At 35.8% G+C, this 22,161-nt stretch overlaps 1 protein-coding gene across 1 annotated transcript in view; it reads left to right on the forward strand.

Moving 5' to 3' along the window:
* The window catches only part of SLF1 (SMC5-SMC6 complex localization factor 1), a 71,884-nt gene that overhangs the window by 15,313 nt on the left and 34,410 nt on the right, over positions 1-22,161 (forward strand). Inside the window, exons 5-12 of the mRNA XM_068980551.1 lie at positions 2,883-3,045; positions 8,512-8,655; positions 11,301-11,447; positions 12,294-12,431; positions 13,849-13,971; positions 15,570-15,623; positions 17,447-17,605; positions 18,456-18,619. Coding sequence (XP_068836652.1) covers positions 2,883-3,045; positions 8,512-8,655; positions 11,301-11,447; positions 12,294-12,431; positions 13,849-13,971; positions 15,570-15,623; positions 17,447-17,605; positions 18,456-18,619 — 1,092 coding nt within the window. The remainder of the gene's footprint in view (positions 1-2,882; positions 3,046-8,511; positions 8,656-11,300; positions 11,448-12,293; positions 12,432-13,848; positions 13,972-15,569; positions 15,624-17,446; positions 17,606-18,455; positions 18,620-22,161) is intronic.

Consider the following 22,161-nt stretch of genomic DNA (forward strand, 5'->3'; position numbering starts at 1 on the left):
GTTAAATAAGCAGGGTGACAATATATAGCCTTGACGTACTCTCTTCCCAGTTTTGAACCAATCTGTTGTTCCATGTCTGGTTCTAACTCTTGCTTCTTACCTGCATACAGGTTTCTCAGGAGGCTGGTAAGGTGGACTGGTATTCCCATCTCTTTAAGAATTTTCCACAGTTTGTTGTGATCTATACAGTCAAAGGCTTTAGCATAGTCAATGAATCAAAGATAGATGTTTTCCTGGAATTCTCTTTTTCTATGATTCAACTGATGTTGGTAGTTTTTTCTCTAATTCCTCTGTCTTTTCTAAATCCAGCTTGTACATCTGGTAGTTCAAGTACTCGGTTCAAGTACTACTAAAGCCTAGCTTGGAGAATTTTGAGCATAACTTTGCTAGCATGTGAAATGTGTACAACTGTGTGGCAGTTTGAACATTCTTTGTAGTTGAAATGAAAACCTTTTCTGGTCCTGTGGCCACTGCTGAGTTCTCCAAATTTGCTGGCATATTGAGCACTTTCACAGCATCATCTTTTAGGATTTGGAATAGCTTAGCTCGAATTCCATCACCTCTACTAGCTTTGTTCATAGTAATGTTTCCTAAGGCCCACTTGACTTTACACTGTAGGATGTTTGGCTCTAGGTGAGTAATCACAGCATCGTGATTATCTGGGTCATTAAGACCATTTTTTGTATAGTTTCTGTGTATTCCTGCCAGCTTTTCTTAATATCTTCAGCTTCTGTTAGGTCTGTATACCTTTTGCATTTCTTTGTAGTAATTTTTTTGTATTTCTTTGCAGTTACTCATTAATTCCAAAAAGAACCATGGTGATTTACTTGTTGATTGCCTGGTTAAGCCATTCTGCTCATTTAAGTTAAGCCATTCTGCTCATTTAAGTATTATGTGTCTAATGGAACAGAATCTACTTTATAGCATTGCATTATTCTCAGGATCTCTGTTTTATTTCTGTGTTATTTCTAGGCCAACTCAAATAAAAAATTGTTTTTAATTAGGAGATATTTGTTTTCAGTTGTGAAGCACTTAACAGATTTTTGTAAGTGAAGTATTACATTACACAAAGGGTTTTTTCTAAGTTTATGTACTGTCTTCATGGTTCATACTGTTTCTCTCATCATTTCATTTCTTTTTATATTTTGTATCATATTTTAAGACTTATTTAGTAGAGTGTGTTTCAAGACTGCTGTGACTTTTTTGCAGGAAGGGGTAGTCTGAGGGCTTTTTGTTATTTTTACTGAAGTGTAATGTATAGACTGTAAAATGCAAAATTTTTTAGTGTACATTTTGATGAGTTTGGACAAATTTATGCTCCTGTGTTACCATACTACAATCAAGATCTCTAAATTTTACATCATCCAAAAATATTCGCTTGTGCTTTTATACATTTAATTATATGTATCCTTCCCTTGTTGCTTCTTACTCATTTCTTGGCTGGAGGATAAGGGTTGGTGTGTTTTTGTCCATTGAATAAGCTTTAGTCTTAAGCATTCTTCTTGGTCTCAGGTTGAGATAACACCTATTGTTTCTGTCTCAATGAAGCCATGACAGCCAAATTCTCCCTTATATGGTAGGCAGTAAAAGAAAAATTCCACATCTCCCACAGCTTTAGGTGTCTGCTTTGTATAAGTGCAGGGACCTAGGCCCAAGTGTCATTCCTGCCCCCTCTCCAGGGACAGGTGGCTTTTGCTTCTATCCTTTATCCAGTCTATTCTGGGCTGCACAGCAGGAGGCTTTCCTACCCCTTTCCCAAAGGCAGATGCGTTTTAACTTCCACTCTTCCAAAAACCAGTGCATCTTTTCCTGGGTTCTGAAGTCAAAAAACTTTATCTTACCCAGGTGGCTTCAGGCTTCTGCTTCATAAGAGAGATGGAGCCAGGGAAGTGGTTCTGGTTTTATGTCTATTTCTTATTGTCAAGCAGTCCCCACTGGCCCACCTTCACTACCATCGGGGATTCCCGCTGTTACTTGCTCCTGATCTTTTTCAGGAATCCTTAATAGAGGCTGGGGGCAAAGAGCTTGCAACTGAGGGGACATCCTTTCATGTGTCAGGGATTGTCAGTTATTCTAAACTGTCGTACTACCTACACTTGGCCTTTAAACTTATTTAAATATTACCAGACTCTTACTTGCATTTATGGTGGCTACTTCTGTCCTATGCTCTGGCAAAAGTAAAATAGTTTGGGCATCCAGTCTTTTCACAAAGGTGCTGAGTGCTCCTTTGGAAATTAAGTTTCTTAATTGGCTTGTTATCTCAGTTCTCTGAGTTCATGAAAAGTTATACTTTTGTGGATTATTTGACTTTTTGTTATTGTAAGGTCGTAGCAGTATTCTTTTGTAGCTTTCTAAATCCTCAGCAGTAATGAACTTTAATGAAACTTTTGGGTATGTGTCTGTGTCTTTTGAGCCTAAATGTAAAATGTATTTCTTAATATAGATCAAAGTTAAACTTTTTCAAAAGATAAATTTTTAGAAGAAGGTTGGCAACTTTAGCTCCATTTTTTGTGGTTCAGAATGGCTTTTTTGGAGGTATGTTGCTTTTTGAGGTGAAATACTCTCTTAGACTTCTTCCTTTTTTGGCTTATAGAGGTGACTTTTACTTAGGAAATAAACTTAGTATTCTTGATTCTTAAAAACTTTCCCCATATCAAAAATGGATAAATAGAGAAAATAGCATGATTTCTTAAGCATCTGTTCTGAAAAACTTAACAGTTTAGGGAGTCATTGCAATAATTATTCTTCATGGTACTCAAATAGACCAAAGAAGTTAATTCCTTTCCGAATGTTCTGCACCTACTCCTGGGAAGTAATTGATTTAGATAATTTGGCTAAATATTTTATTTTTAATACACTTTTCTGTACTGTTTACATTTTAGAGTTTTGGAGGCTGGAAAAGCAAATGTTTTTTTACCAAAAAATTCACCAACAGGAATAACTCATGTGATTGCCAGTAATGCAAGAATCAAGGCTGAACAAGAAAAAGATGACTTTAAGGCTCCGTTCTATCCAATTCAGTATCTGGAAGATTTTCTTTTAGAGGTAAGTTTTTTTTTTTTAAAGCATTTTTAAATGTTTATTTTATGAAATTGATACAGTGAATATATAAAATCAAATTATGTTCTGAGTTTTGAAAATATGATTAGAATTAAAGTGATATTTTAAGGCAATTACTCTGAATTATTTAAATATTTGAAAATACTTCTGATAAAGCTAAAGGGAGATTGCTTACTACATTTAAAATTTGTCTTATCCAGAGTCTCTATTTTTGTTTTCAGTGCTTTGGTGATGTTTATTATAAAATAATATTAAGCATTTTGAATCAGTATAAATAAAACATCAGTGGGCTATAGTATCATGTGAGAATTCTTCATGTATTCTCCCACTGGAAAAGAGAAAGCTGTTTCTAAGAATTCAGAAATATTTTCCTGTCCTTTTTCTCCACCAGCATCTCCCCACTTGATACACATACTACTCCTTAAGTTGTCTGAATGGAAATAACCCTAGAAGAATTGCTTTGAAAGTAAGCACAGAAAAAAAATTTTAGAAGGTTCACTCAGGATGGAAGAGAACCTGCAGTATGTCTAAAAATTGAATCTTGGTCTTCTAGGGAAAATTAGCTCCTTCAGTGTTTCCTATTTCAATGGATAGTATACAACCTTTTATTTAATAATTTATATTAGAAACTTGGGAATCACTCTTGGAACCTTCCTTTCCTTTTCTCCCCATGTCTTGTCAGCTACCAAACCCTATTGATTTTATTCTGAATACGTCTTGAATAAACTGCTTCTCTGCTGTGCGAACATCATGTTCGGTTCATCCTCCTGTCCCTCTGCTGGAATCAACTCCTTTTTACTCTCCCTGTTCTGCTTCTTTGCTGCTACTCTTGCTAATTTCCTAATAACTCTCACCTTTTCTTGCTCTAGTCCACTCAGCTTCATTCAGAGGGAACAGCTAAAATGCTCTTTCTAAAATAGTTCTGATGCTGTCACTTTCCCACTTAAACTTCTCCACTGGCTTCCTGTTGCCATAGGATAAAGTTGTAAACCTCTAACATGGCTTTAAGTTCCCACAGGGTTCCTGTCACTCCTGCCTTTGCAGCTATAACCTGCTCTTCTTTTTCCTATGCTTGCTATACTGTAACTGCCTTCTCCCAATGTCTTAAACAGGTTAAGCTACTTCCTACCTCAGTATCTTCTGCAAAGCTGTTTTCTCTTCCTAAAAAGCTCCTTTCCACTCACTACTCTCTCAGTCCCTGTGCTTGCCTACTTTCTGCTCATCATCCAGTTTGCAGTTATAATGTTGCCTCTTCAAGAAGGCCTCCCTGGCCTTCGTATTAAGATAGCTAGGTCCACCTATAATGTGTTCTAATATCATTAATTTGCTTTATAGTACTCATCACAATTGTAATTAATTAATTGGCTGGTTACCTGGTTAATGTCTTTTCCCCCATCTGTTAGTAAACCAAAAGCACTGTGTCCTCAAAGATGATGTCTGTCTTTTCCATAGTTATATCTGAATCATTTTTGCATAAGCCTGGCACGTGAATTCTCATTTTATATCTATATTTGTTGGATTAATAGAGAAATTATGAATGACCCTGAGTATTCCAAGAGTAGATGTAATATATCATTCTGTAATTACCTTTCCCTACTGAGTAGCAGCAGTGTGGATTGGAAATTTAACCTTAGTTCAGAGGATGGATCTGCTTGGACTGTGGATAATCTCATTGTCCTTGACAGTGCTTGGTCTAGGAATGGGCATGTCAACCAGTTCTAATTCATGGGACATACAGAGAGGTATGTAAGAGCTTCTGGGAAGTTTCTTTTTCATTCTGAAAAAAACCTCTGGCAGCCTGGCGTCTACTAGATGTGAAGCGGAAAAATTGCCATTCTTTGACCATGAGAAGTAGCCTTAGGATGAAATCAATCCTGTAGACAGCAGAGTTTAGAGACAGAATGTAGACTCCCTTAGAGATACTTGAGGTGCTGGATTAGTCAGCCCTGAAGCCTGACTTAGCACTGGACCATATTGCCATTCTGTGAGGTTGGAATTTCCATGCTGTTTACGTTACTTTGAATTGGTTTTCTGTTAATGGTAGCTAAAAGCATCCTATCTGATGTATCTACACAGTTTAAAGGTAGTGTTAACTGTCAACAGAATGAGAACCATTCTTAACTAAATTAGAAAAAGTGTCTAAATTCCCCTTTTTCTATAGAAAGAAATGAATTAAATGTAATAACGTGCTTTTTCTATCTTATTTTGCAGTAGTCCGACTACAGTCACATTCAACTGCTGAAGTACTAGAGGGCAGCAATAGTGTATCAACCAAACTTAAAGACAGTCTCTAACATATTTGTTTTAGCATACATTTTTTTATAAACTCTGGAATAGACAGCTGGGAGTTAGTTCATAACCATTCATAACCTCTTTGGCATAGAATGTAATACAGTCCTCATTAGATGGATTCTGAAGTGTCCTCTAAGAAGGGTTGTCGTATAAAATGACTGAGCTAAAAGTAACAATTAAGCAGTTGTTTAAAAGAAATAGTATTGTTTTATCTCCTTAACTTTCTGTAAAGTCACTTAGTAACAGAATCAGGAGTTATTTAGTCCAAGTTTATAGATACCTATTAAAGACTTTTGCTTACCAGGCTCTCTTCTGTGCACTGTGGAAAATGAAAAAGACCACCTGCCAGACTGCGAAAACAGAACATTGCAAAAACAGAATGTGGAAACTGTTAATTACAGTTTAGTGTGTATTGTGCATTGGGAAAATCACATGCAAGGTGTAGAGATACAGAAAAGTCAGTGACTAATGAATCTCAGTTGTTTGGCCCAAGGAAGATTCACTAAAAGGAGAGGATCCTTAGGAATATTCAAAATTTCTTTTGATTTTCAGCCTAAGAAATAAGATGAACTACAGAAAGCTCTTATGGAAATACAGTAGTAATAATTGAAAAAAATGCACACTTTTTGTTCCAGATCAACTAATTGTTGGCCTAGATTTGTAACTTATTAATTCTTTAACAATAGTGAAGTCATTTATTCTGTGATGGCATTTCTTCCTTTATATGTAAAAACCAATACCTACCTTACTTTGGCTGTTACGAAAATTATTATAACTGTTACTCTAGGCCATTATTTATTGATTACTATGTGCCAGGCACTATACTAAGCACTTTTTACACTTAGTCTTATTTTAAACCATATGTTCCTATGTGGTATGTATTATGGCCCCATTTTATGGTTAGTGAAGTATAATTGAGTTGAATAATTTTCCCATGATCTTACAACTATCATATCAGACCAAAAATGTAAGAGCAAGCACTTAAAAAATTTTAAGACTGCTCTCCTTAAGTCTCCCCTTTTCTTATTTTGAGTATTACTAGCTTTCCTTGATACTTACCTGGTCTCTTTCTGGGTAGTTAAAAATAGTTAATGTTTTAAAGATTACTATACACTAGTAGTCATTCTTGGGTTATGAGATCCAGCTTAAGAATCTGAGGATACATACTAGTTAAAAACCATGTAGAACACTGGGAATTCCCTGGTGGTCTAGTGGTTAGGACTCAGCACTTCCAGGGGCCCTGGGTTCAATCCCTGGCCAGGGAACTAAGATCCCACAAGCCACAGGATGTGGCAAAATAAAAAACAAACAAACAAAAAAAAACATGTGGAGCACAGGGCACTTAAGAGGTGCTTGTTCTGGTTACTTGGCCTCTCTGGCTCTCCATCCAGTCTTGTGAATTCATTGAAGTTGTATGACAACTTATATGGGTTAATCAAAGAAAAGCCTTATCTATTGGAGATCAAATCATAGCCATACCTGCTTTAAAATAGAAAACAAAGCTAAGTATGCGAATCAGAACCCAAGGCAGCTATCATTGCCACACTGTTTTGCCCTGTTTTAGATAGTAAAATAATTTACTGAATTGGTAAGCTTTTGCTCATCTGTTTGGGAAATACATTATACTATATGAAGAAAATTAGACATGGCCGTCTTTTCCCAGATCAAATAGGAGACAGATACCTAACACAGTGCCTAGTGTCTAGTTGGCACTAAAATAGTCATAAAATAAAGAATAAGGAATATTTGCAGATAAATAATGCCCATATTTTTCACAAGAGTAGCCCTTTGGAGAACATATTAGTGGCTTGGAGATAATTATATGTTGATGTTTAGCACTGTAGAAAATAAATTATTTTCTAAAATTTCACATTTGGTGTTATTTAAAATGTCATAGTTTATCAGGTTCTGATTTTTAACGATTTAACTTAAATAGGATACTTTACTTATACATTTTAATACACAGATCAGTATATAGCATCTGAAACAGATGTTTAAATACACTTTGAAAACAGTATGTTCTTCCCTAGTTGCTAACGATAATGGTATGTTCTTCTGCATATGTGTTCTAGATAACTGGAATCTAATTGTGATTAATGCATCCTATATTTTAGACATTCTTTGATGATCTAAGCCTGAGGATCTGTCCTCGTTATCAACACTGTGAAATTTGAAGCCAGAAACTCAGTTTATACCCATTACAGTTGTCCTTAATGGAAATTATACATTCAGACTAATACCTTGATTCTAGGAGCAGGAAAGAAGGAAAGTCTTCATTTTTCTTAGTTTTCCATTTCACTTTCCTCAGTAACTGAAGAAATGTAATTAGCTACTCTTAGGGATTGTTCTCTGGTGGCAGGATTGCAGGCTGCCAAAGTACCCTCACATCCATATAGGAAGCCCAGAACAAGTGAAAGGGAACCAGATATCACACCACAGGCCTTAGCACATTCTGGCTATTTCATAATTGCTCCCTAGGAGGACAGTGATTCTCCAGTCTCTGTAAAGATAGTCAGTCTCTGAATATCCTTGCATAAGTACTTGAATTCATCTTTATTCTCAATTCTTCATGTTACTAAACTTCTAGAATTATATGTGTAAGTACACATGCAACTTTTTAAAAAATTATTATTAGGTAGTTATAATATCAGTTTATATTTCTTAGCAAGAGAAATACGTTTGAGATAGAGTTTGGTGAAGATAATTGCTTATTAATATTCAAGTAAATAAGAGCTGTGAGTTCAGCTATTCTCTTTTCTTTGTGTGATAGATTTGCAAATAAGTCTTATTAGTAAAAAGCTGAAAAATACTATAGATTATTTCTCTGATTCAGAAAATTTTGAAATAGATTGTAACTTGGTAAGGGATTACATAAAATATTTTTGTGATTATTTATAAAAAGAGTTGCCTGTTACTAGACTAACAAAACATTAGCTTTTCTTGAGATACATTTTAACTGCTACTTTATTCAGGACCTTTGTCGTAATTATTTTTTTTCCCTTCAAGGAATTTATTAGTGTTTAATAAACTTTGATTTAGGTGCATTTTTTCTACTGACCTCTAAAATATTTTGCAGTTATAAAATTGGATATCACATAGAGTATATAATGTTGAAATTATACTTCATTGGTTGCCCAAACCATTTTTACATCCATACAGAAAGAAATTCATAATGATGAAGATTCCCAAACCAATTCTACTTGGAAGAACCATAGCAGTCAAGAAAAAAGCAATGATTTCCGGGAAAATATGGGATTTCTTGAAATGAAAGGTACCTTAAAAGAGACCATGTGCAGAACACAGGTAACATTTTATCATCTAAAAGAACAAAAATTTTCTATATTTCTGATTTTTCTTTCAAAATTGTAGGAGAGGTGTTATTTGGTGGAAAAACACTGATTTTGGCATCACAGAGCTGGTATTGGAACCCAAATCTGATTTTCAGTCTATAATTTGAACATACTAAGTCTATAATTTGAACATAGATACTGTCCTATGTCTGTTTTGAAGCTCTTATTGAAGTAATACATATGTACATATAGAAATTCAGTTTCTAATACATAGCATGTTCTCAACACATGATAATTACGTAAAACAACTCTATATGTTGAATGTAATGTGTGTCTTACGAAGGAGTCAGCAATATATGTATTGGTCTAAAATTATGGTCTGAATTCAGGTATTTTACTGTATATAGATCAGGTTTTCTTCAGTGGCATGAGACTTCTACTTTAATTAAATATGGAAAACAAAAACATGAAGGATTCTGAACTTGAAGCAATAAAAAGTACCTTCAGAAAGTGTATATGTGGCTCTCAACTAAAACTTTTCAGATAGCAGAAGCAACTAAAACAGTCTAAACTATTTTTTAATGTGATTAGAAAGAAATTAAAATTTGTTTTTACTGCATCTGTCAAGTTTTTTCCTTGAGAATTATAGGAACAATTTGGAACTTCCACAACTAAATAGTACCTTACCAAATCGTATGTGGAGAGAGTAAATAAAATATTCCAGGAGCTTAAAATATTTTTGCAATTTTTTTTGTCTTTTTCAAAATACAGTTGTTGGTAGGAATATAAATTGGTACACCCACTGTAGAAAATAGTATGGCAGTTTCTCAGAAAAACTAAAACTGGAACTACCATTTGACTAAGCAGTTTCATTCCTGGGTACATATTAGGGAAAAAAAGAAACTGCCGTGATGTGAAAGCAACCTAAGTGTTCATTAACAAATGAATGGATTAAGAAGATGAGATAGATATATATATATATATATATATATAAAAATATATGTGTGTGTATTTATACACATATATAGTGAAATACTACTTAGTTAAAAAAATGAAAGTTTGCCATTTGCAACAACATTGATGGAGTTGGATTCCCAGGTGGTGCTGGTGGTAATGAACCCACCTGCCAAAGCAGGAGATACAAGAGTTGTGGGTTTGATCCCTGGGTTGAGAAGATCCCCTGGAGGAAGACATGGCAACCCACTCCAGTATTCTTGCCTGGAGAATCCCAGGGACAGAAGAGCCTGGCAGGCTACAGCCCATAAGGTGGCAGATAGTCAGCCACAACTGAAGTGACTTAGCACACACAGATGGACTTGGAGGGTGTTACACTAGTAAAGTAAGTCAGAGAAAGACAAATGCAGTATAATTTTCATTTGGAATCTAAAAGATAAAGCAAACTAGTGAATAATACAAAAACAAAATGGACTCACGGATATGGAGAACAAACTAGAGGTTACCAGCACAGAGAGGGAATGGTGATGGCAGGAGAGTGCAGTATAGGGGTAGGGGAGTAAGAGGTACACACCATTACATGTGAAGTAAGCTGCAAGGATATATCGTACAACACAGGGAATATAGCCAGTATTTTATAATAAGTACAAGTTGAGTATAACCTTTAAAAATTGTGAATCACAATGTTGTACACCTATAACTTATATAATATTGTACATCAGCTATATCTCAATTTTAAAAAGTAAAAAGAATATATCTGTAAATATCTTGTTCTTTTTAGAACTCAGAAGAATGTATTATCAAATTCAGGTAGCAATTTCTATTTTTTTGAATAAGTTTCTTTGTATAAAGAATAAATAATACAGTTTGCAATACTTTTTATCTTGTTTAATGGTCGAGAAAATCCCCTACAGAAGGGAATGGCTACCCACTTCTTGCCTGGAGGATTCCATGGACATAGATAAGAGTCTGGTGGGCTACAGTCCATGGGATCACAGGGTTGAACTCTACTGAGCAACTAACACACACACACGATATAATAATATTGATTTTTATAGGGCTTCCCAGGTGGCGCTAGTGGTAAAGAACCTGCCTGCCAATGCAAAAGACATAAGTTTGTGGGTTCAGTCCCTGAGGGAAGAAGATCCCCTGAAGGAAGGGAGTGGCAACCCAACCCAGTATTTTTGCCTAGAGAATCTCCGTGGATAAAGGAGCCTGTGGGCTACAGTCCACAGGGTCACAGAGTCAGACACCACCAAAGTGATTGAGCACAATGTTATCGTATCTATTTCCTATACAGAGGTTTTCTGAGATGTTTAATTTGATATGCCTAAATAATGGGAAAACTCTATTCGATATCCAGCATATTTCACAAATACCTGGAAATTAATGAAGATAACCAAATCTGCTTTGATTAAGCATATGGCAACTTTTTTAAAAAGCAGAGATTCCAAGAAAGATTAAGTTAACAAAATACCTAAATTAAATATATGCGCAAACACTTTGAGAACTAAATATCTGTATTTTTCTGCTTCATCATAGTATAGCTAAAATGTAACATAATGCATAATACTCTGTTTAATCTTATCTGTATGTTTTATAAAACCTGTTTTTCTGAGTGAGATTTTTGTTTTGACTTGCATTGGTTGTATTGAGGCTTTATTTAATCTATGCGCTAACTAAAGTATTTTTATGAACATGCAGAAAGAAATGAAAAATCATGATGAAGATGTTACTATTAGTTCTATTTTGACTGAACATCAGAGCAAAGAAAAATTCAGAGATTCTAGGAAAAATTTGAAATTTGTGAAAATGAGAAATGCCTTAGGAAGGCATATTTACGGAAATCAGGTAAGACCTTCCCAATTAAAAGTTATCTATATTTTATACTCTTTTCTAATATTGTCATTTATGAAGTTGTTTCTTCTGAACTGTGTGTATATGTGTTGATAAAGGATTTGTGTACAGTTTTTGAAAGAGTAAAATGGTGAATATATGTTAAGAGATAGAGCATTCCCAACTTTTGAACATCGTGCTGTGTGTCATTTCCAAACCATGTCCCTTTTTCTTCCTCTTACCCATGATAGGTAACGTCTGTGTTGGAATTTGTTTTAATTATTTTCTTGTTTTTCATTATAGTTTTACTACCTACCAATATGTTATTTTCCCTCCCAATAAGTTTGCCTGTTAATGAACTTTTTGTAGTTCATGGTATTTGTAATCTTCTGTGACTTGCTTTTTTGCTGGTGCATATATTTCACTGTTTCACAATTATACTTTTTATCCATTTAACTATTGATAGGTATTTGGGTTTGTTTTTGTTCGTTTTTGATGGATTGTTTGGTTTTTTAATTATGAGCATTTCTGTTATGAGCACTATGAACATTTTCTTATTGATTCTTGGTGTACATGTTCAAGAGTTCCTCTAGCCTAGGATATATGCCTGAGAGAATTCTAGGTCATAAGAACTGTACGTGTTGAACTCTACTAAGTAATGACAACTAAGTAATGATCTACTAAGCTTTCCAAAATACTTTACTAATGTATACCCACTCCAACAGTAGTTGAAGTTTCCTATTGTATATAACTATTTTTTAATGTGTTTTAAGTCCGACTCTTCTTGAATTTATTTGGATTTAGTAACATACATCATTCATGTTGAGATTTGTTTAATTTTGATCTAAATATATGTGGAAGGAAATTAAGAAAAAAGATGAAGATATTCAAAGGATTTATACTTTGAGGAAAAAACGCAAAAAAGAGAAAGAAAGAGATTCCAGGAAGGACATTGAACATGACAGGAGTACCTTAAGAAAGCACATTTATAGAGATCAGGTAAAATTTTGTAAGCTAAGCTAAAAAAAGAAGTTTTAATTTTCTCTGGTTCTTCCTTAACATCACCTTTACATATAATCTGACATTTGTGATTGCTTGCTGTGTCAAATGTAACCTGTACATCTTACAGAAAGAATTTTCTCATTTTTTTCTAGTATAATATTCATAATTTTATAATTAGCTTTGGTTCACAATGAAAGTATTTTTACGTCTGTACAGAAATCATTTGAATTAATGATCAAGATGTTCAAATATTTGTTTTATTTTTCCTGACAAAAAGGAAAAGAAAGGTTCTGGGAAAAGAGGGTAAAATTTTTAAAATGGAAAACACATGGTATGTAGTTTGAGTAATACATTCTAATCTAAATTTTAGTTTATCTTGTTCATCCCTGGTATGGTATAGACCATTATTAATAAGATAGCTTGTCTTTCTAAAAATGTTTATTTTATTCATTCATTTACTTTTGGCTGTGCTGGATCTTTGTTGCTGTGTGGGCTCTTCTCTAGTTGCAGCAAGCAAAGGCTGTTCTCTAGTTGCGGTGTGTGGGTTTCTCATTACAGTGGCTTCTCTTGTTGCAGAGCACTGGCTCTAGGGTGTGCAGGCGTCAGTTAGTTGTGGCACATGGACTCAGGAGTTGCGGCTCCTGGCCTCTGGACAGGCTCAGTATTTGTGGTGCAGGGGCTTCCTTGCTCCGTGACATGCGGAACCTCCCCAGATCAGAGATAGAATCATTGTCTCCTGCAGGTGGATTCTTTACCACTGAGCTACCGGGGAAGCCCCGATATCTTTTCTTTTAAATGAGATCCTTCTTGAGCTAATTTTTCTAGAGTATAACTTTGTTTTACCATATAAACCATAGCATGTTTACATGTATTCAGAAGGATCTTCAGAAAAATGATAAAAGTAAATAAACAATCATGTTCTGTGGTTTGAATGCTCGGTCATGTCTGACTTTTGTGACCCTGTGAACTGTAGCCTGCCCGGCTCCTCTGTCCATGGTATTCTCCAGGCAAGAATACTGGAGTGGGTTGCCATTTCCTACTCCAGGGATCAAACCCACATCTCCTGCATTGGCAGGCGGATTCTTCACCACTGTGCCACCTGGGAAGCCCCATTTTTGTGGGAACATGACAACAAAAATAAGAGAGGTTTCAGAAAAGATTTGGAATAGGTTAAAAGGAAAATGCGTAAGGAAGGGAACATGTAAATATCAGGTAAAACTTTCCAATTAAAACATACTGTTTTTAATTTTTTTAAATTTCGTTGTGTAATCTTTTTCTAATATGGTTGTAAGGATCTTTGCTGTGATTAACACTGCATGAATGTGTTCTGGTGTTACGTTGTCCATTGTGATACTTAGCATTTGTGTTAGCACTCTTTGGTACATTGTCTAAAGTAGTTCTTATATGTATACAGAAAGAAAGGAAGAATTCCATTTTTGCTTGTCATGCCAAAGAATCAAAAACCAAGGATATCAGGACAGATGTGGATATTGTTGACCTAAAGAATGCCTTAAGGAAACACATATATAGAGCTCAGGTAGAATTTGGCTTTGTGTAGTTTTCTTGTCATTCTGCAGTGTTACCAATATGTAATAATAATAATAACAATAATGAGTCATTGTATTTAATATGTCTTAACATAATTTTCTTAGTTCATTAATTTTTGTAAATAGTAATTATTGTATTTGAACAATGAGTAAGAAAATGTAAATTGATGAATTCTCTGCTGTTTATAACTCAGTGATGTCATCGATAAATTAGGAGTTGTCTAAACCTATGTTGTTGGTGTTTCTCAGTTTAGCCTCAGTTTGAGGAAAACTTTGAGGTGCCCTGGGTTTGGGAGAAGGGCTTTTTCAGGGTCCTTGCCATGCCCCAAGTAATGGGGTATCCCTAATGATGTGGGATCACCATCTCTTCTCCCCATCTTCAGAGTAAAGGACTTTTTTCCCCCTGCCTTTATTCAGCAGGTTATTGGTTTTTTCAGTGTCCTGAGGGTATATAACGGCATATGCTGCCTTGACCACAGCAGCCACTCTCTTTCACATTTCAGCCTTCACCACCTGGGAGACTGACTTCAGTCTCCCATCCTGTCCCTTTTTCTTTCCCTGAGTACACAGTGAGGTCCATGGAGGAGATCATGCCATTGAGTGCAAATGCCCCTCATTTTATTGATTCCCAAGGGTTTTGTTCTCTCACTCTGTCCCACACTTGGCCATTAGCAAGTGGCAACAAATTTAAGCTGAAATTTTCTTACCTACTGTATCGGAGTCCTCCTCTTCCTACTCACTGTCTCAGATAAATCAGTACTCATGTCCTTGGAGGCTCCTGTCTTTCTTCATATTTCTGTTTAGTTGGTTGCACTAAGACCTCTGCTGTCAGAAGGGTTCAGGTAAAATTAGGATTTCATAAATTTTCCAGCTTTTTATTGTTTGTAATGTGGGAACGCCTCTCCTTCCAGCTTTCTATACCCTAAGTGGAAGCCAGATGTCTATCATTGTTTTCATTTGTATTCCTTGTATTAGTAGCAAGATGGAGCATATTCTATGCCTTCACTTGCCACTTGTGTATTTTTTCCTCTGTCAGTTGCTTGTTGGTATTCTTTTCTGTATTTTTCCAGTAGGTGGTTTTATACCGTTGCTTCTAGAACTCTTGATGTAATCAGGGTGTTCTCTCTTTTCACGTTTGTTGCAAGTATTTTTCCAGTATAATTTTTTAAACAAATACAAACTTAGTGATATTTGACAACAATAGAGGAAGATTTTACCTGTGATTATGTATCAAACACAACTACATTTTTTCCCTATGTATTTTTTGTACAAAATGCTCTCTCCATTTATATTTCTAATAATTCAAATACTAAGGACAGTGGACCTCTTCAGGTCTTGAAAGTGAATATGACCTTATTTTTTAATCTCTTTTATTTTAGAAAGGGGGCAAAAAGAAACTGTTCATACTCAAGAGAGTGGCGTGTCCCTAAAATGGTAGAGGTCACTAGTAAACATGAGAATCAGATCAGTTACATCTATTAATGTCTTCCTGAATCTGTTTTGTACGTTTAGCCAAGGTTTTAAACTTTGTAAGTTGAAGTGTATTTTTCAACCTAAAAATGTTTAATTAACGGTTTCTGTTTTGTAGGCTGTAAGATACCGCGGCATTAGAATAGATAAACAACCAGCATACAATGTTGAGGTAAGAGATTTGGTGTAAGATGGTAATGGGGACAAAAAGAAGCTTTGCTAAGTCACTTTAGTCGTGTCCTACTCTGTGCGACCCCATAGACGGCAGCCCACCAGGCTCCCCCATTCCTGGGATTCTCCAGGCAAGAACACTGGAGTGGGTTGCCATTTCCTTCTCCAATGCATAAAAGTGAAAGTGAAGTCGCTCAGTCGTGTCCGACTCTTAGAGACCCCCTGGACTGCAGCCTACCAGGCTCCTCCACCCATGGGATTTTCCAGGCAAGAGTACTGGAGTGGGGTGCCATTGCCTTCTCCGAAAGAAGCTTTACGTTTTATTATTCTTAGTGTTTTTTGTTTGTTTGTTTTGGCTGTGCTGGGTCTTCATCGCTACACAGGCTGTTTTCCACTGTTGGTGAGCCAGGGCTCCTCTTGCTGCAGTGCTCAGCTTGCTCCTTGCCGTGCCTTCTCTTGTTACGGAGCTCGGGCTCTAGGGCCCGGGCTCAGTGGTTAACGGCACATGGGCCACATGTCACCCGCAGCATGTGGAATCTTCCCAGATTAAGGAAGATCCTTACTGTGTCTCCTGTATTGGCAGGTGGATTCTTTACCTCTGAGCCATCAGGGAATCCTCTATTTTTAGGGTTTTTTTTTTTTTATGTAAAGAAATGTGCTGTCCGAAAGACAAAGATTCCTATCAGATTTGAAATGTAGTTTCTCTCATCAGATATGAAAAAAAAAAAATTATTCTATCAAAGCTCAAAAATAATTCTATACAATAATAAAAATTGATAAGAATTAAAAACTTGTGCGCATCACAGGTGAGTTGTGTATCTCTATTCATACATTTCGTAGCTTTCATAATTACTACTTAAATTTTCAGTATAATATTTATGAGTATATTATTTTCTTTGTATTCTTCATTCCTTCAAAATTGACTTCTTTATTCTATTTAGTCTTTCACAGTATTCTTGATTCTCAACTAGTTCAAAGTAGTCACTTTTATTGTTAAAAATATTTTGATCAAGGAGGATGTATTTTGTGGAACTCTTAGAGTTATGTTAATGTGCCTCTTTAGAGTGATTTTATGTTACAGCAGTTGTTACTTTTTGCAACTATTGATTGTACTTGATGACGTCTTAATATTCAGTATATGTTAATAGACACAGTTTGCTTAGAAGTTTAAAAGAACACCAAAAAGTAATTTTGCACCTAAATTAGAGCTGTGTATATATGCACTAACGTGTGTAAATAGACAGCCAATGGGAATTTGCTGTATGACTCTGGGAACTCAAACTGAAGCTCTGTAATAACTTAGAGGGGTGGAAATGGGAGGAAGGTGGGGTGGAAATGGGAGGAAGGTGGGAGGGAAATTCAAGAGAAAAGGGACATATGTAAACATATGGTTAATTCATGTTGATGTGTGACAGAAATAAAACCAGTATTGTAAAGCAATCATCAATCAATTAAAAATAAATATTTTTTTAATTAAAAAAAAGAACTATGTTTAGTTGTACTTCTAACTGAAGTCTCATTATCAGCCAGACTTTGCAGATGCGTTTTGAAGTTTTCTTTAGAGGTAATATTTCCCCATACTATTCAATGTGACAAAGTCTAGTAAATAGAACAATTAACAATGTATATATTTTGCAGTACAATTTTATTGTTGTAAAACACATTCATATAAATCATTCTTTTTGAACCACATAACAACCTAGTGAGGTAGTGAGACCAGAGATTGTTCATTGTACAGATGAGGAAATTCAGGCTCTACTAATTCAAAATTTCATGTCAGGATTTTCCTCTTCCTTTTGAGTCATAGCATCTTTCCTTATGTAGGTTAAAAATGCTGAATTTCCACGAGGAATATTAAATTTAATTGAAAGCCTCATAGAAGGACAGTTTTTTAAGGAAGCAATTGAGGAACTTTCCTCTTTGCAAGCACATTATATCCCTCCTGTTTACCTTCTCCATGCTCTTCTAGAAAACATTCTACAGGTAAGAGCAGTCTTATGTATTTATGGTCTTTCAAAGAATGTTAAAATGCAAATTTTCTCCTTTTTTGCATATTTATAGTTATTTTTGTATGTTTATATTATTATGTATATATTATTTTCTCTTCCTTATTTGTTTCCCTCATTTTAATGAGAAATGAGATACCCATTTATTACTATTTCTTTTGTTTTTAAACTCTATACTTCTGTTATAATATTTTTCTCAATTTTTTTCTGTGGCGGTAATGTAAAAATCAAATTTCAGAGATCTAGAAGGTCATTTAGTAAATTACTCAGTACATTGGTAATCATTTTTATTTATAGTATATGTAGATACTGAATTTACTCTTTAAACTGTGAAAACCAATGAAAACACCTTTTCAAAGGTAGATTTCTAGTTATATTCTTTATCAAGGTACCAATTTGAAGAAAAAACAGGTTTAAGCTGTGTCAGACTAACGTTGGTGATAAGTCAGAATGTTGCATGTAAAGTTTCTTTAGTTGATTTCAAGTCACATTTGGGGACTCAATCTCAGTATAATCATGAGAAGTAAAATGGGCTTTCATACAAATCCATTTCATATAAGTTTCAAGAAGGTTCACTAACTCTCATATAAATTAGTCCCAAGAGCTGAGATTATCTAATACGTAGATGCATGTTTAGAGTATGCCTCTCTCTCAGTTGCAGTATTCAGTTAGCTAAACATAATACTCCCACCTGTTCTCCTTTGTCCAAACACATATTTTTGCCAAGAAAGTTAGATCTGGGTTATTAGAGTTTTAAACTAAGTTAGTTGGAAAAACTGTACTTTTAGCCATCTTGTTTTCTTTCTTTCTTTGTTTTTAAATAACAGGATAACATAGATACGTTTTCTGGTCGATACTTTCATATATGGTCAGCTCTTCTTCACCTTCACCCTCCTTGGAAGTCCCCAGCCATGTCAACATATTACTTAGAGTTGTTTCAGTGTCCAACCTGTATGAAAGGGACATGGTCTCTAATAGAAGTGCTTATCAGGTAAGGAATTTCACATGCAAGGGTGCTGAATTTCATATAGTCAGATTCTCCTATGTATTTTTAAGATACTGATAAAATAAATATGTTTCTTTTTAGAAAAAGTTATTTGTGTGTGTGTGATGTTTGTGTGTTGTGTTTAACACAAAGGCTAAATTGGTCATGTTTGTCAATCATTTTATTTTTAAAAATGTTTAATAAATATATGAAATGGACTTACAGGAATGCTAAATCATTCTTTGTTTTCTTTTTAACAAAATAAATTTGAAGTTTGTTGTAAAAAATAAGAAAATTAATTTATTGGATATGAACATTATCAAATTTTGGTCATTATCAGTATAAACATTTGTAACTGTGTACAGTATCTGTTTTAGTGTTTCTCTTATATTTTTTCAGCTAGGAATTTGAATTTTGAAACTGAACTTAATGTTTCCTAAATATGTCATCTTTTCCATGCCTCTGCACATGCTGTCATCTGCCTAAATCCTTCCTTTGTCTTACATATGTTAATCTTTTCAGAAATCGATCTATTTCTGCTGATTTTTCTCAGAGCTAATCTATTTTTCCATTTTTTCTGATAGCTGTCTGTATCTGATAGCCCTCTTTTGTCTGGGAAGTACTTTGTTTTTATCCAAATGTTTGATTTTAGCAGGAGTCCATAGTAGTAAGAGAAAGGTTACTTGACTAGCCAGGCAAAGGCTAGATGCTTGGTTACTTCTTTGAGATCATAAGGATTTACCTACCCTCTTGGTTGTATTATATTTAACGCAAGCTAATTGGCTAGCTAGCATGCATTTATTTATTCTTTAAAAAAAAAAAGTTATTCAGTAGTTACTGGAAACGAGGCACTGTGCTATGTTTCAAGGCGTAAAAAGATAAAATCATAATTCCTGGACCTTTTTTCTTAGCTTCTGCACTTTTGAAGATATGAGCACAATTCTAACAAAGTACTGTCTCAGCACAGGTGTAGGAAGTGAGGATATATGGTTTACTTATTTGCCATTCTTCCTAATTTTCAACTCTGTTTCTTCCTTCGTTGTCATCACATTTATTTAAAAGCCTTCATTGCTTTTATGTAAACTGTTGCACTGCCAACCTTGTTGATCTTGATTCTACTTTTTTCCTTTTGTCTTCCAAAGTACCCCAGTATGGTCTTTCCATAGTGGTCTTATCATTTCCCAGATAAAAGTCCTTCATTAAGACATACATCACCTATAGAAAACATTTAAAATTCCTTCGCAAAACATGTAAGACCGTCCATAATTTAGCCCTGTGTGTGTCTTCATTCTTACCTTCATCTTTTTCCCAAATGTACCCACTGACTGAACACTTTTTCATTTCTTTTTTAAAAATTTTATATATGTATGTATTTTTGACCATGCTGGGTCTTTGTTGCTGCCTGGGCTTTTCTCAAGTTGCACCAAGCAGGGGCTCCTCTTGTTGTGGAGCATGGACTTTGGGGCATGCAGGCTTCGGTAGTTGTGGCTCCTGGACTCTTCTAGACCACAGGCTCTCTAGTTGTGGCTCACATGCTTAGTTGCTCCATGGCATGCCAGATCGTCCCCAAATAAGGGATTGAACCCATGTCTCCTGCATTGGCAGGCAGATTCTTTATCACCACACCACCAGGGAAGCCCCTTTTTCATTTCTTGACCTTTTGCTCTTAGATTTTCTCTGCCTTCTATAAACCTATATTCCTGCCACCCAGTAAATACCTGACCAGTCCTAATTATCCTTAGAGTGCAGATCAAATGCCACTTCCTATTGCTTGCCCTTTACCTGAAGTTTCTTATTTAAATCAGCCTCTGGCTTTTTTTTTTGTTTTTAATTCTATATTGTTGTAATGTTAGTTTGTAACATTATGTAAGTTGCATCAGTTCAGTTCAGTTGCTCAATCGTGTCTGACTCTTTGTGACCCCGTGAATCGCAGCACGCCAGGCCTCCCTGTCCATCACCAGCTCCCGGAGTTCACCCAGACCGACGTCCATCGAGTCAGTGATGCCATCCAGTCATCTCATCCTCTGTTGTCCCCTTCTCCTCCTGCCCCCAATCCCTCCCAGCATCAGAGTCTTTTCCAATGAGTCAAGTCAAGTACTGGAGTTTCAGCTTTAGCATCATTCCTTCCAAAGAAATCCCAGGGCTGATTTCCTTCAGAATGGACTGGTTGGATCTCCTTGCAGTCCAAGGGACTCTCAAGAGTCTTCTCCAACACCACAGTTCAAAAGCATCAATTCTTCGGCTCTCAGCTTTCTTCACAGTCCAACTCTCACATCCATACATGACCACAGGAAAAACCATAGCCTTGACGAGACGGACCTTAGTCGACAAAGTAATGTCTCTGCTTTGAATATGCTATCTAGGTTGGTCATAACTTTTCTTCCAAGGAGTAAGTGTCTTTTAATTTCCTGGCTGCAGTGATTTTGGAGCCCCCAAAAATAAAGTCTGACACTGTTTCCACTGTTTCCCCATCTATTTGCCATGAAGTGATGGGACCCGATGGCATGATCTTTGTTTTCTGAATGTTGAGCTTTCAGCCAGCTTTTTCACTCTCCTCTTTCACTTTCATCAGGAGGCTTTTCAGTTCCTCTTCACTTTCTGCCATAAGGGTGGTGTCATCTGCCTATCTGAGGTTATTGATACTTCTCCCGGCAATCTTGATTCCAACTTGTGTAAGTTGCATATGAACATTATATTTCTGCTTTTGTGTACCTGCAGTATGCTCACCACAAAAACTGAGTTTTCTTCTGTTACCATACAGTTGATCTCCTTCTCTCCACCCACCCCCAACCCTTTCCCCTCTGGTAGCCACTACTCTGTTTCTATCTGTGTGCCTGTTTAGGTTTGGTCTAATTTGCTCATTTATTTTGATCATTTGTTTTTTATATTCCACAATCATAGGGTATATGTCTTTCTCTGACTTGTTTCACTTAATAGCTCAAAGGCTATCCATGTTGTCACAAATGGCAAGATTTTTATTTTCTGAGTAGTAGTCTATTATGTGTGTGTGTGTTAATGTGTCTTATCTCGTTATTCATTTGTTGATGGGCTCTTAAGGTTATTTCCATATTTTGGCTAGTGTAAAATATTGTTGCAATAAACAAAGGGTGTGTATATCTTTTCGAATTAGTGTTTTCATATTCTTTGTATAAATGCCCAGAAATCGGATGAAAGTGAAGTTGCTCAGTCGTGTCCGACTCTTTGCAACCCCATGGACTGTAGCCTACCAGGCTCCTCCCTCTGTGGGATTCTCCAGGCAAAAGTACTGGAGTGGGTTGCCATTTCCTTCTCCAGGGGATCTTCCTGACCCAGGGATCGAACCTGGGTCTCCTGAATTCCAGGCAGACGCTTTAACCTCTGAGCCACTAGGGAAGCCCCAGAAGTGGGATAGCTGGATCTTAATGGTAGTTCTATTCTTAATTTTTTTCTTAATATATATATTATATTCAAGTACAGGTGACTTGCAGTGTCTCAGGTGCACAGCAAGGTGATTCACTTACACATAGTGGTGGTGGTGTTCCATCACTCAGTCGTGTCCAACTCTTTGC

This window comes from Capricornis sumatraensis, chromosome 9 (assembly GCF_032405125.1).
Source record: "Capricornis sumatraensis isolate serow.1 chromosome 9, serow.2, whole genome shotgun sequence".
In the NCBI taxonomy this organism is placed as follows: Eukaryota; Metazoa; Chordata; class Mammalia; order Artiodactyla; family Bovidae; genus Capricornis; species Capricornis sumatraensis.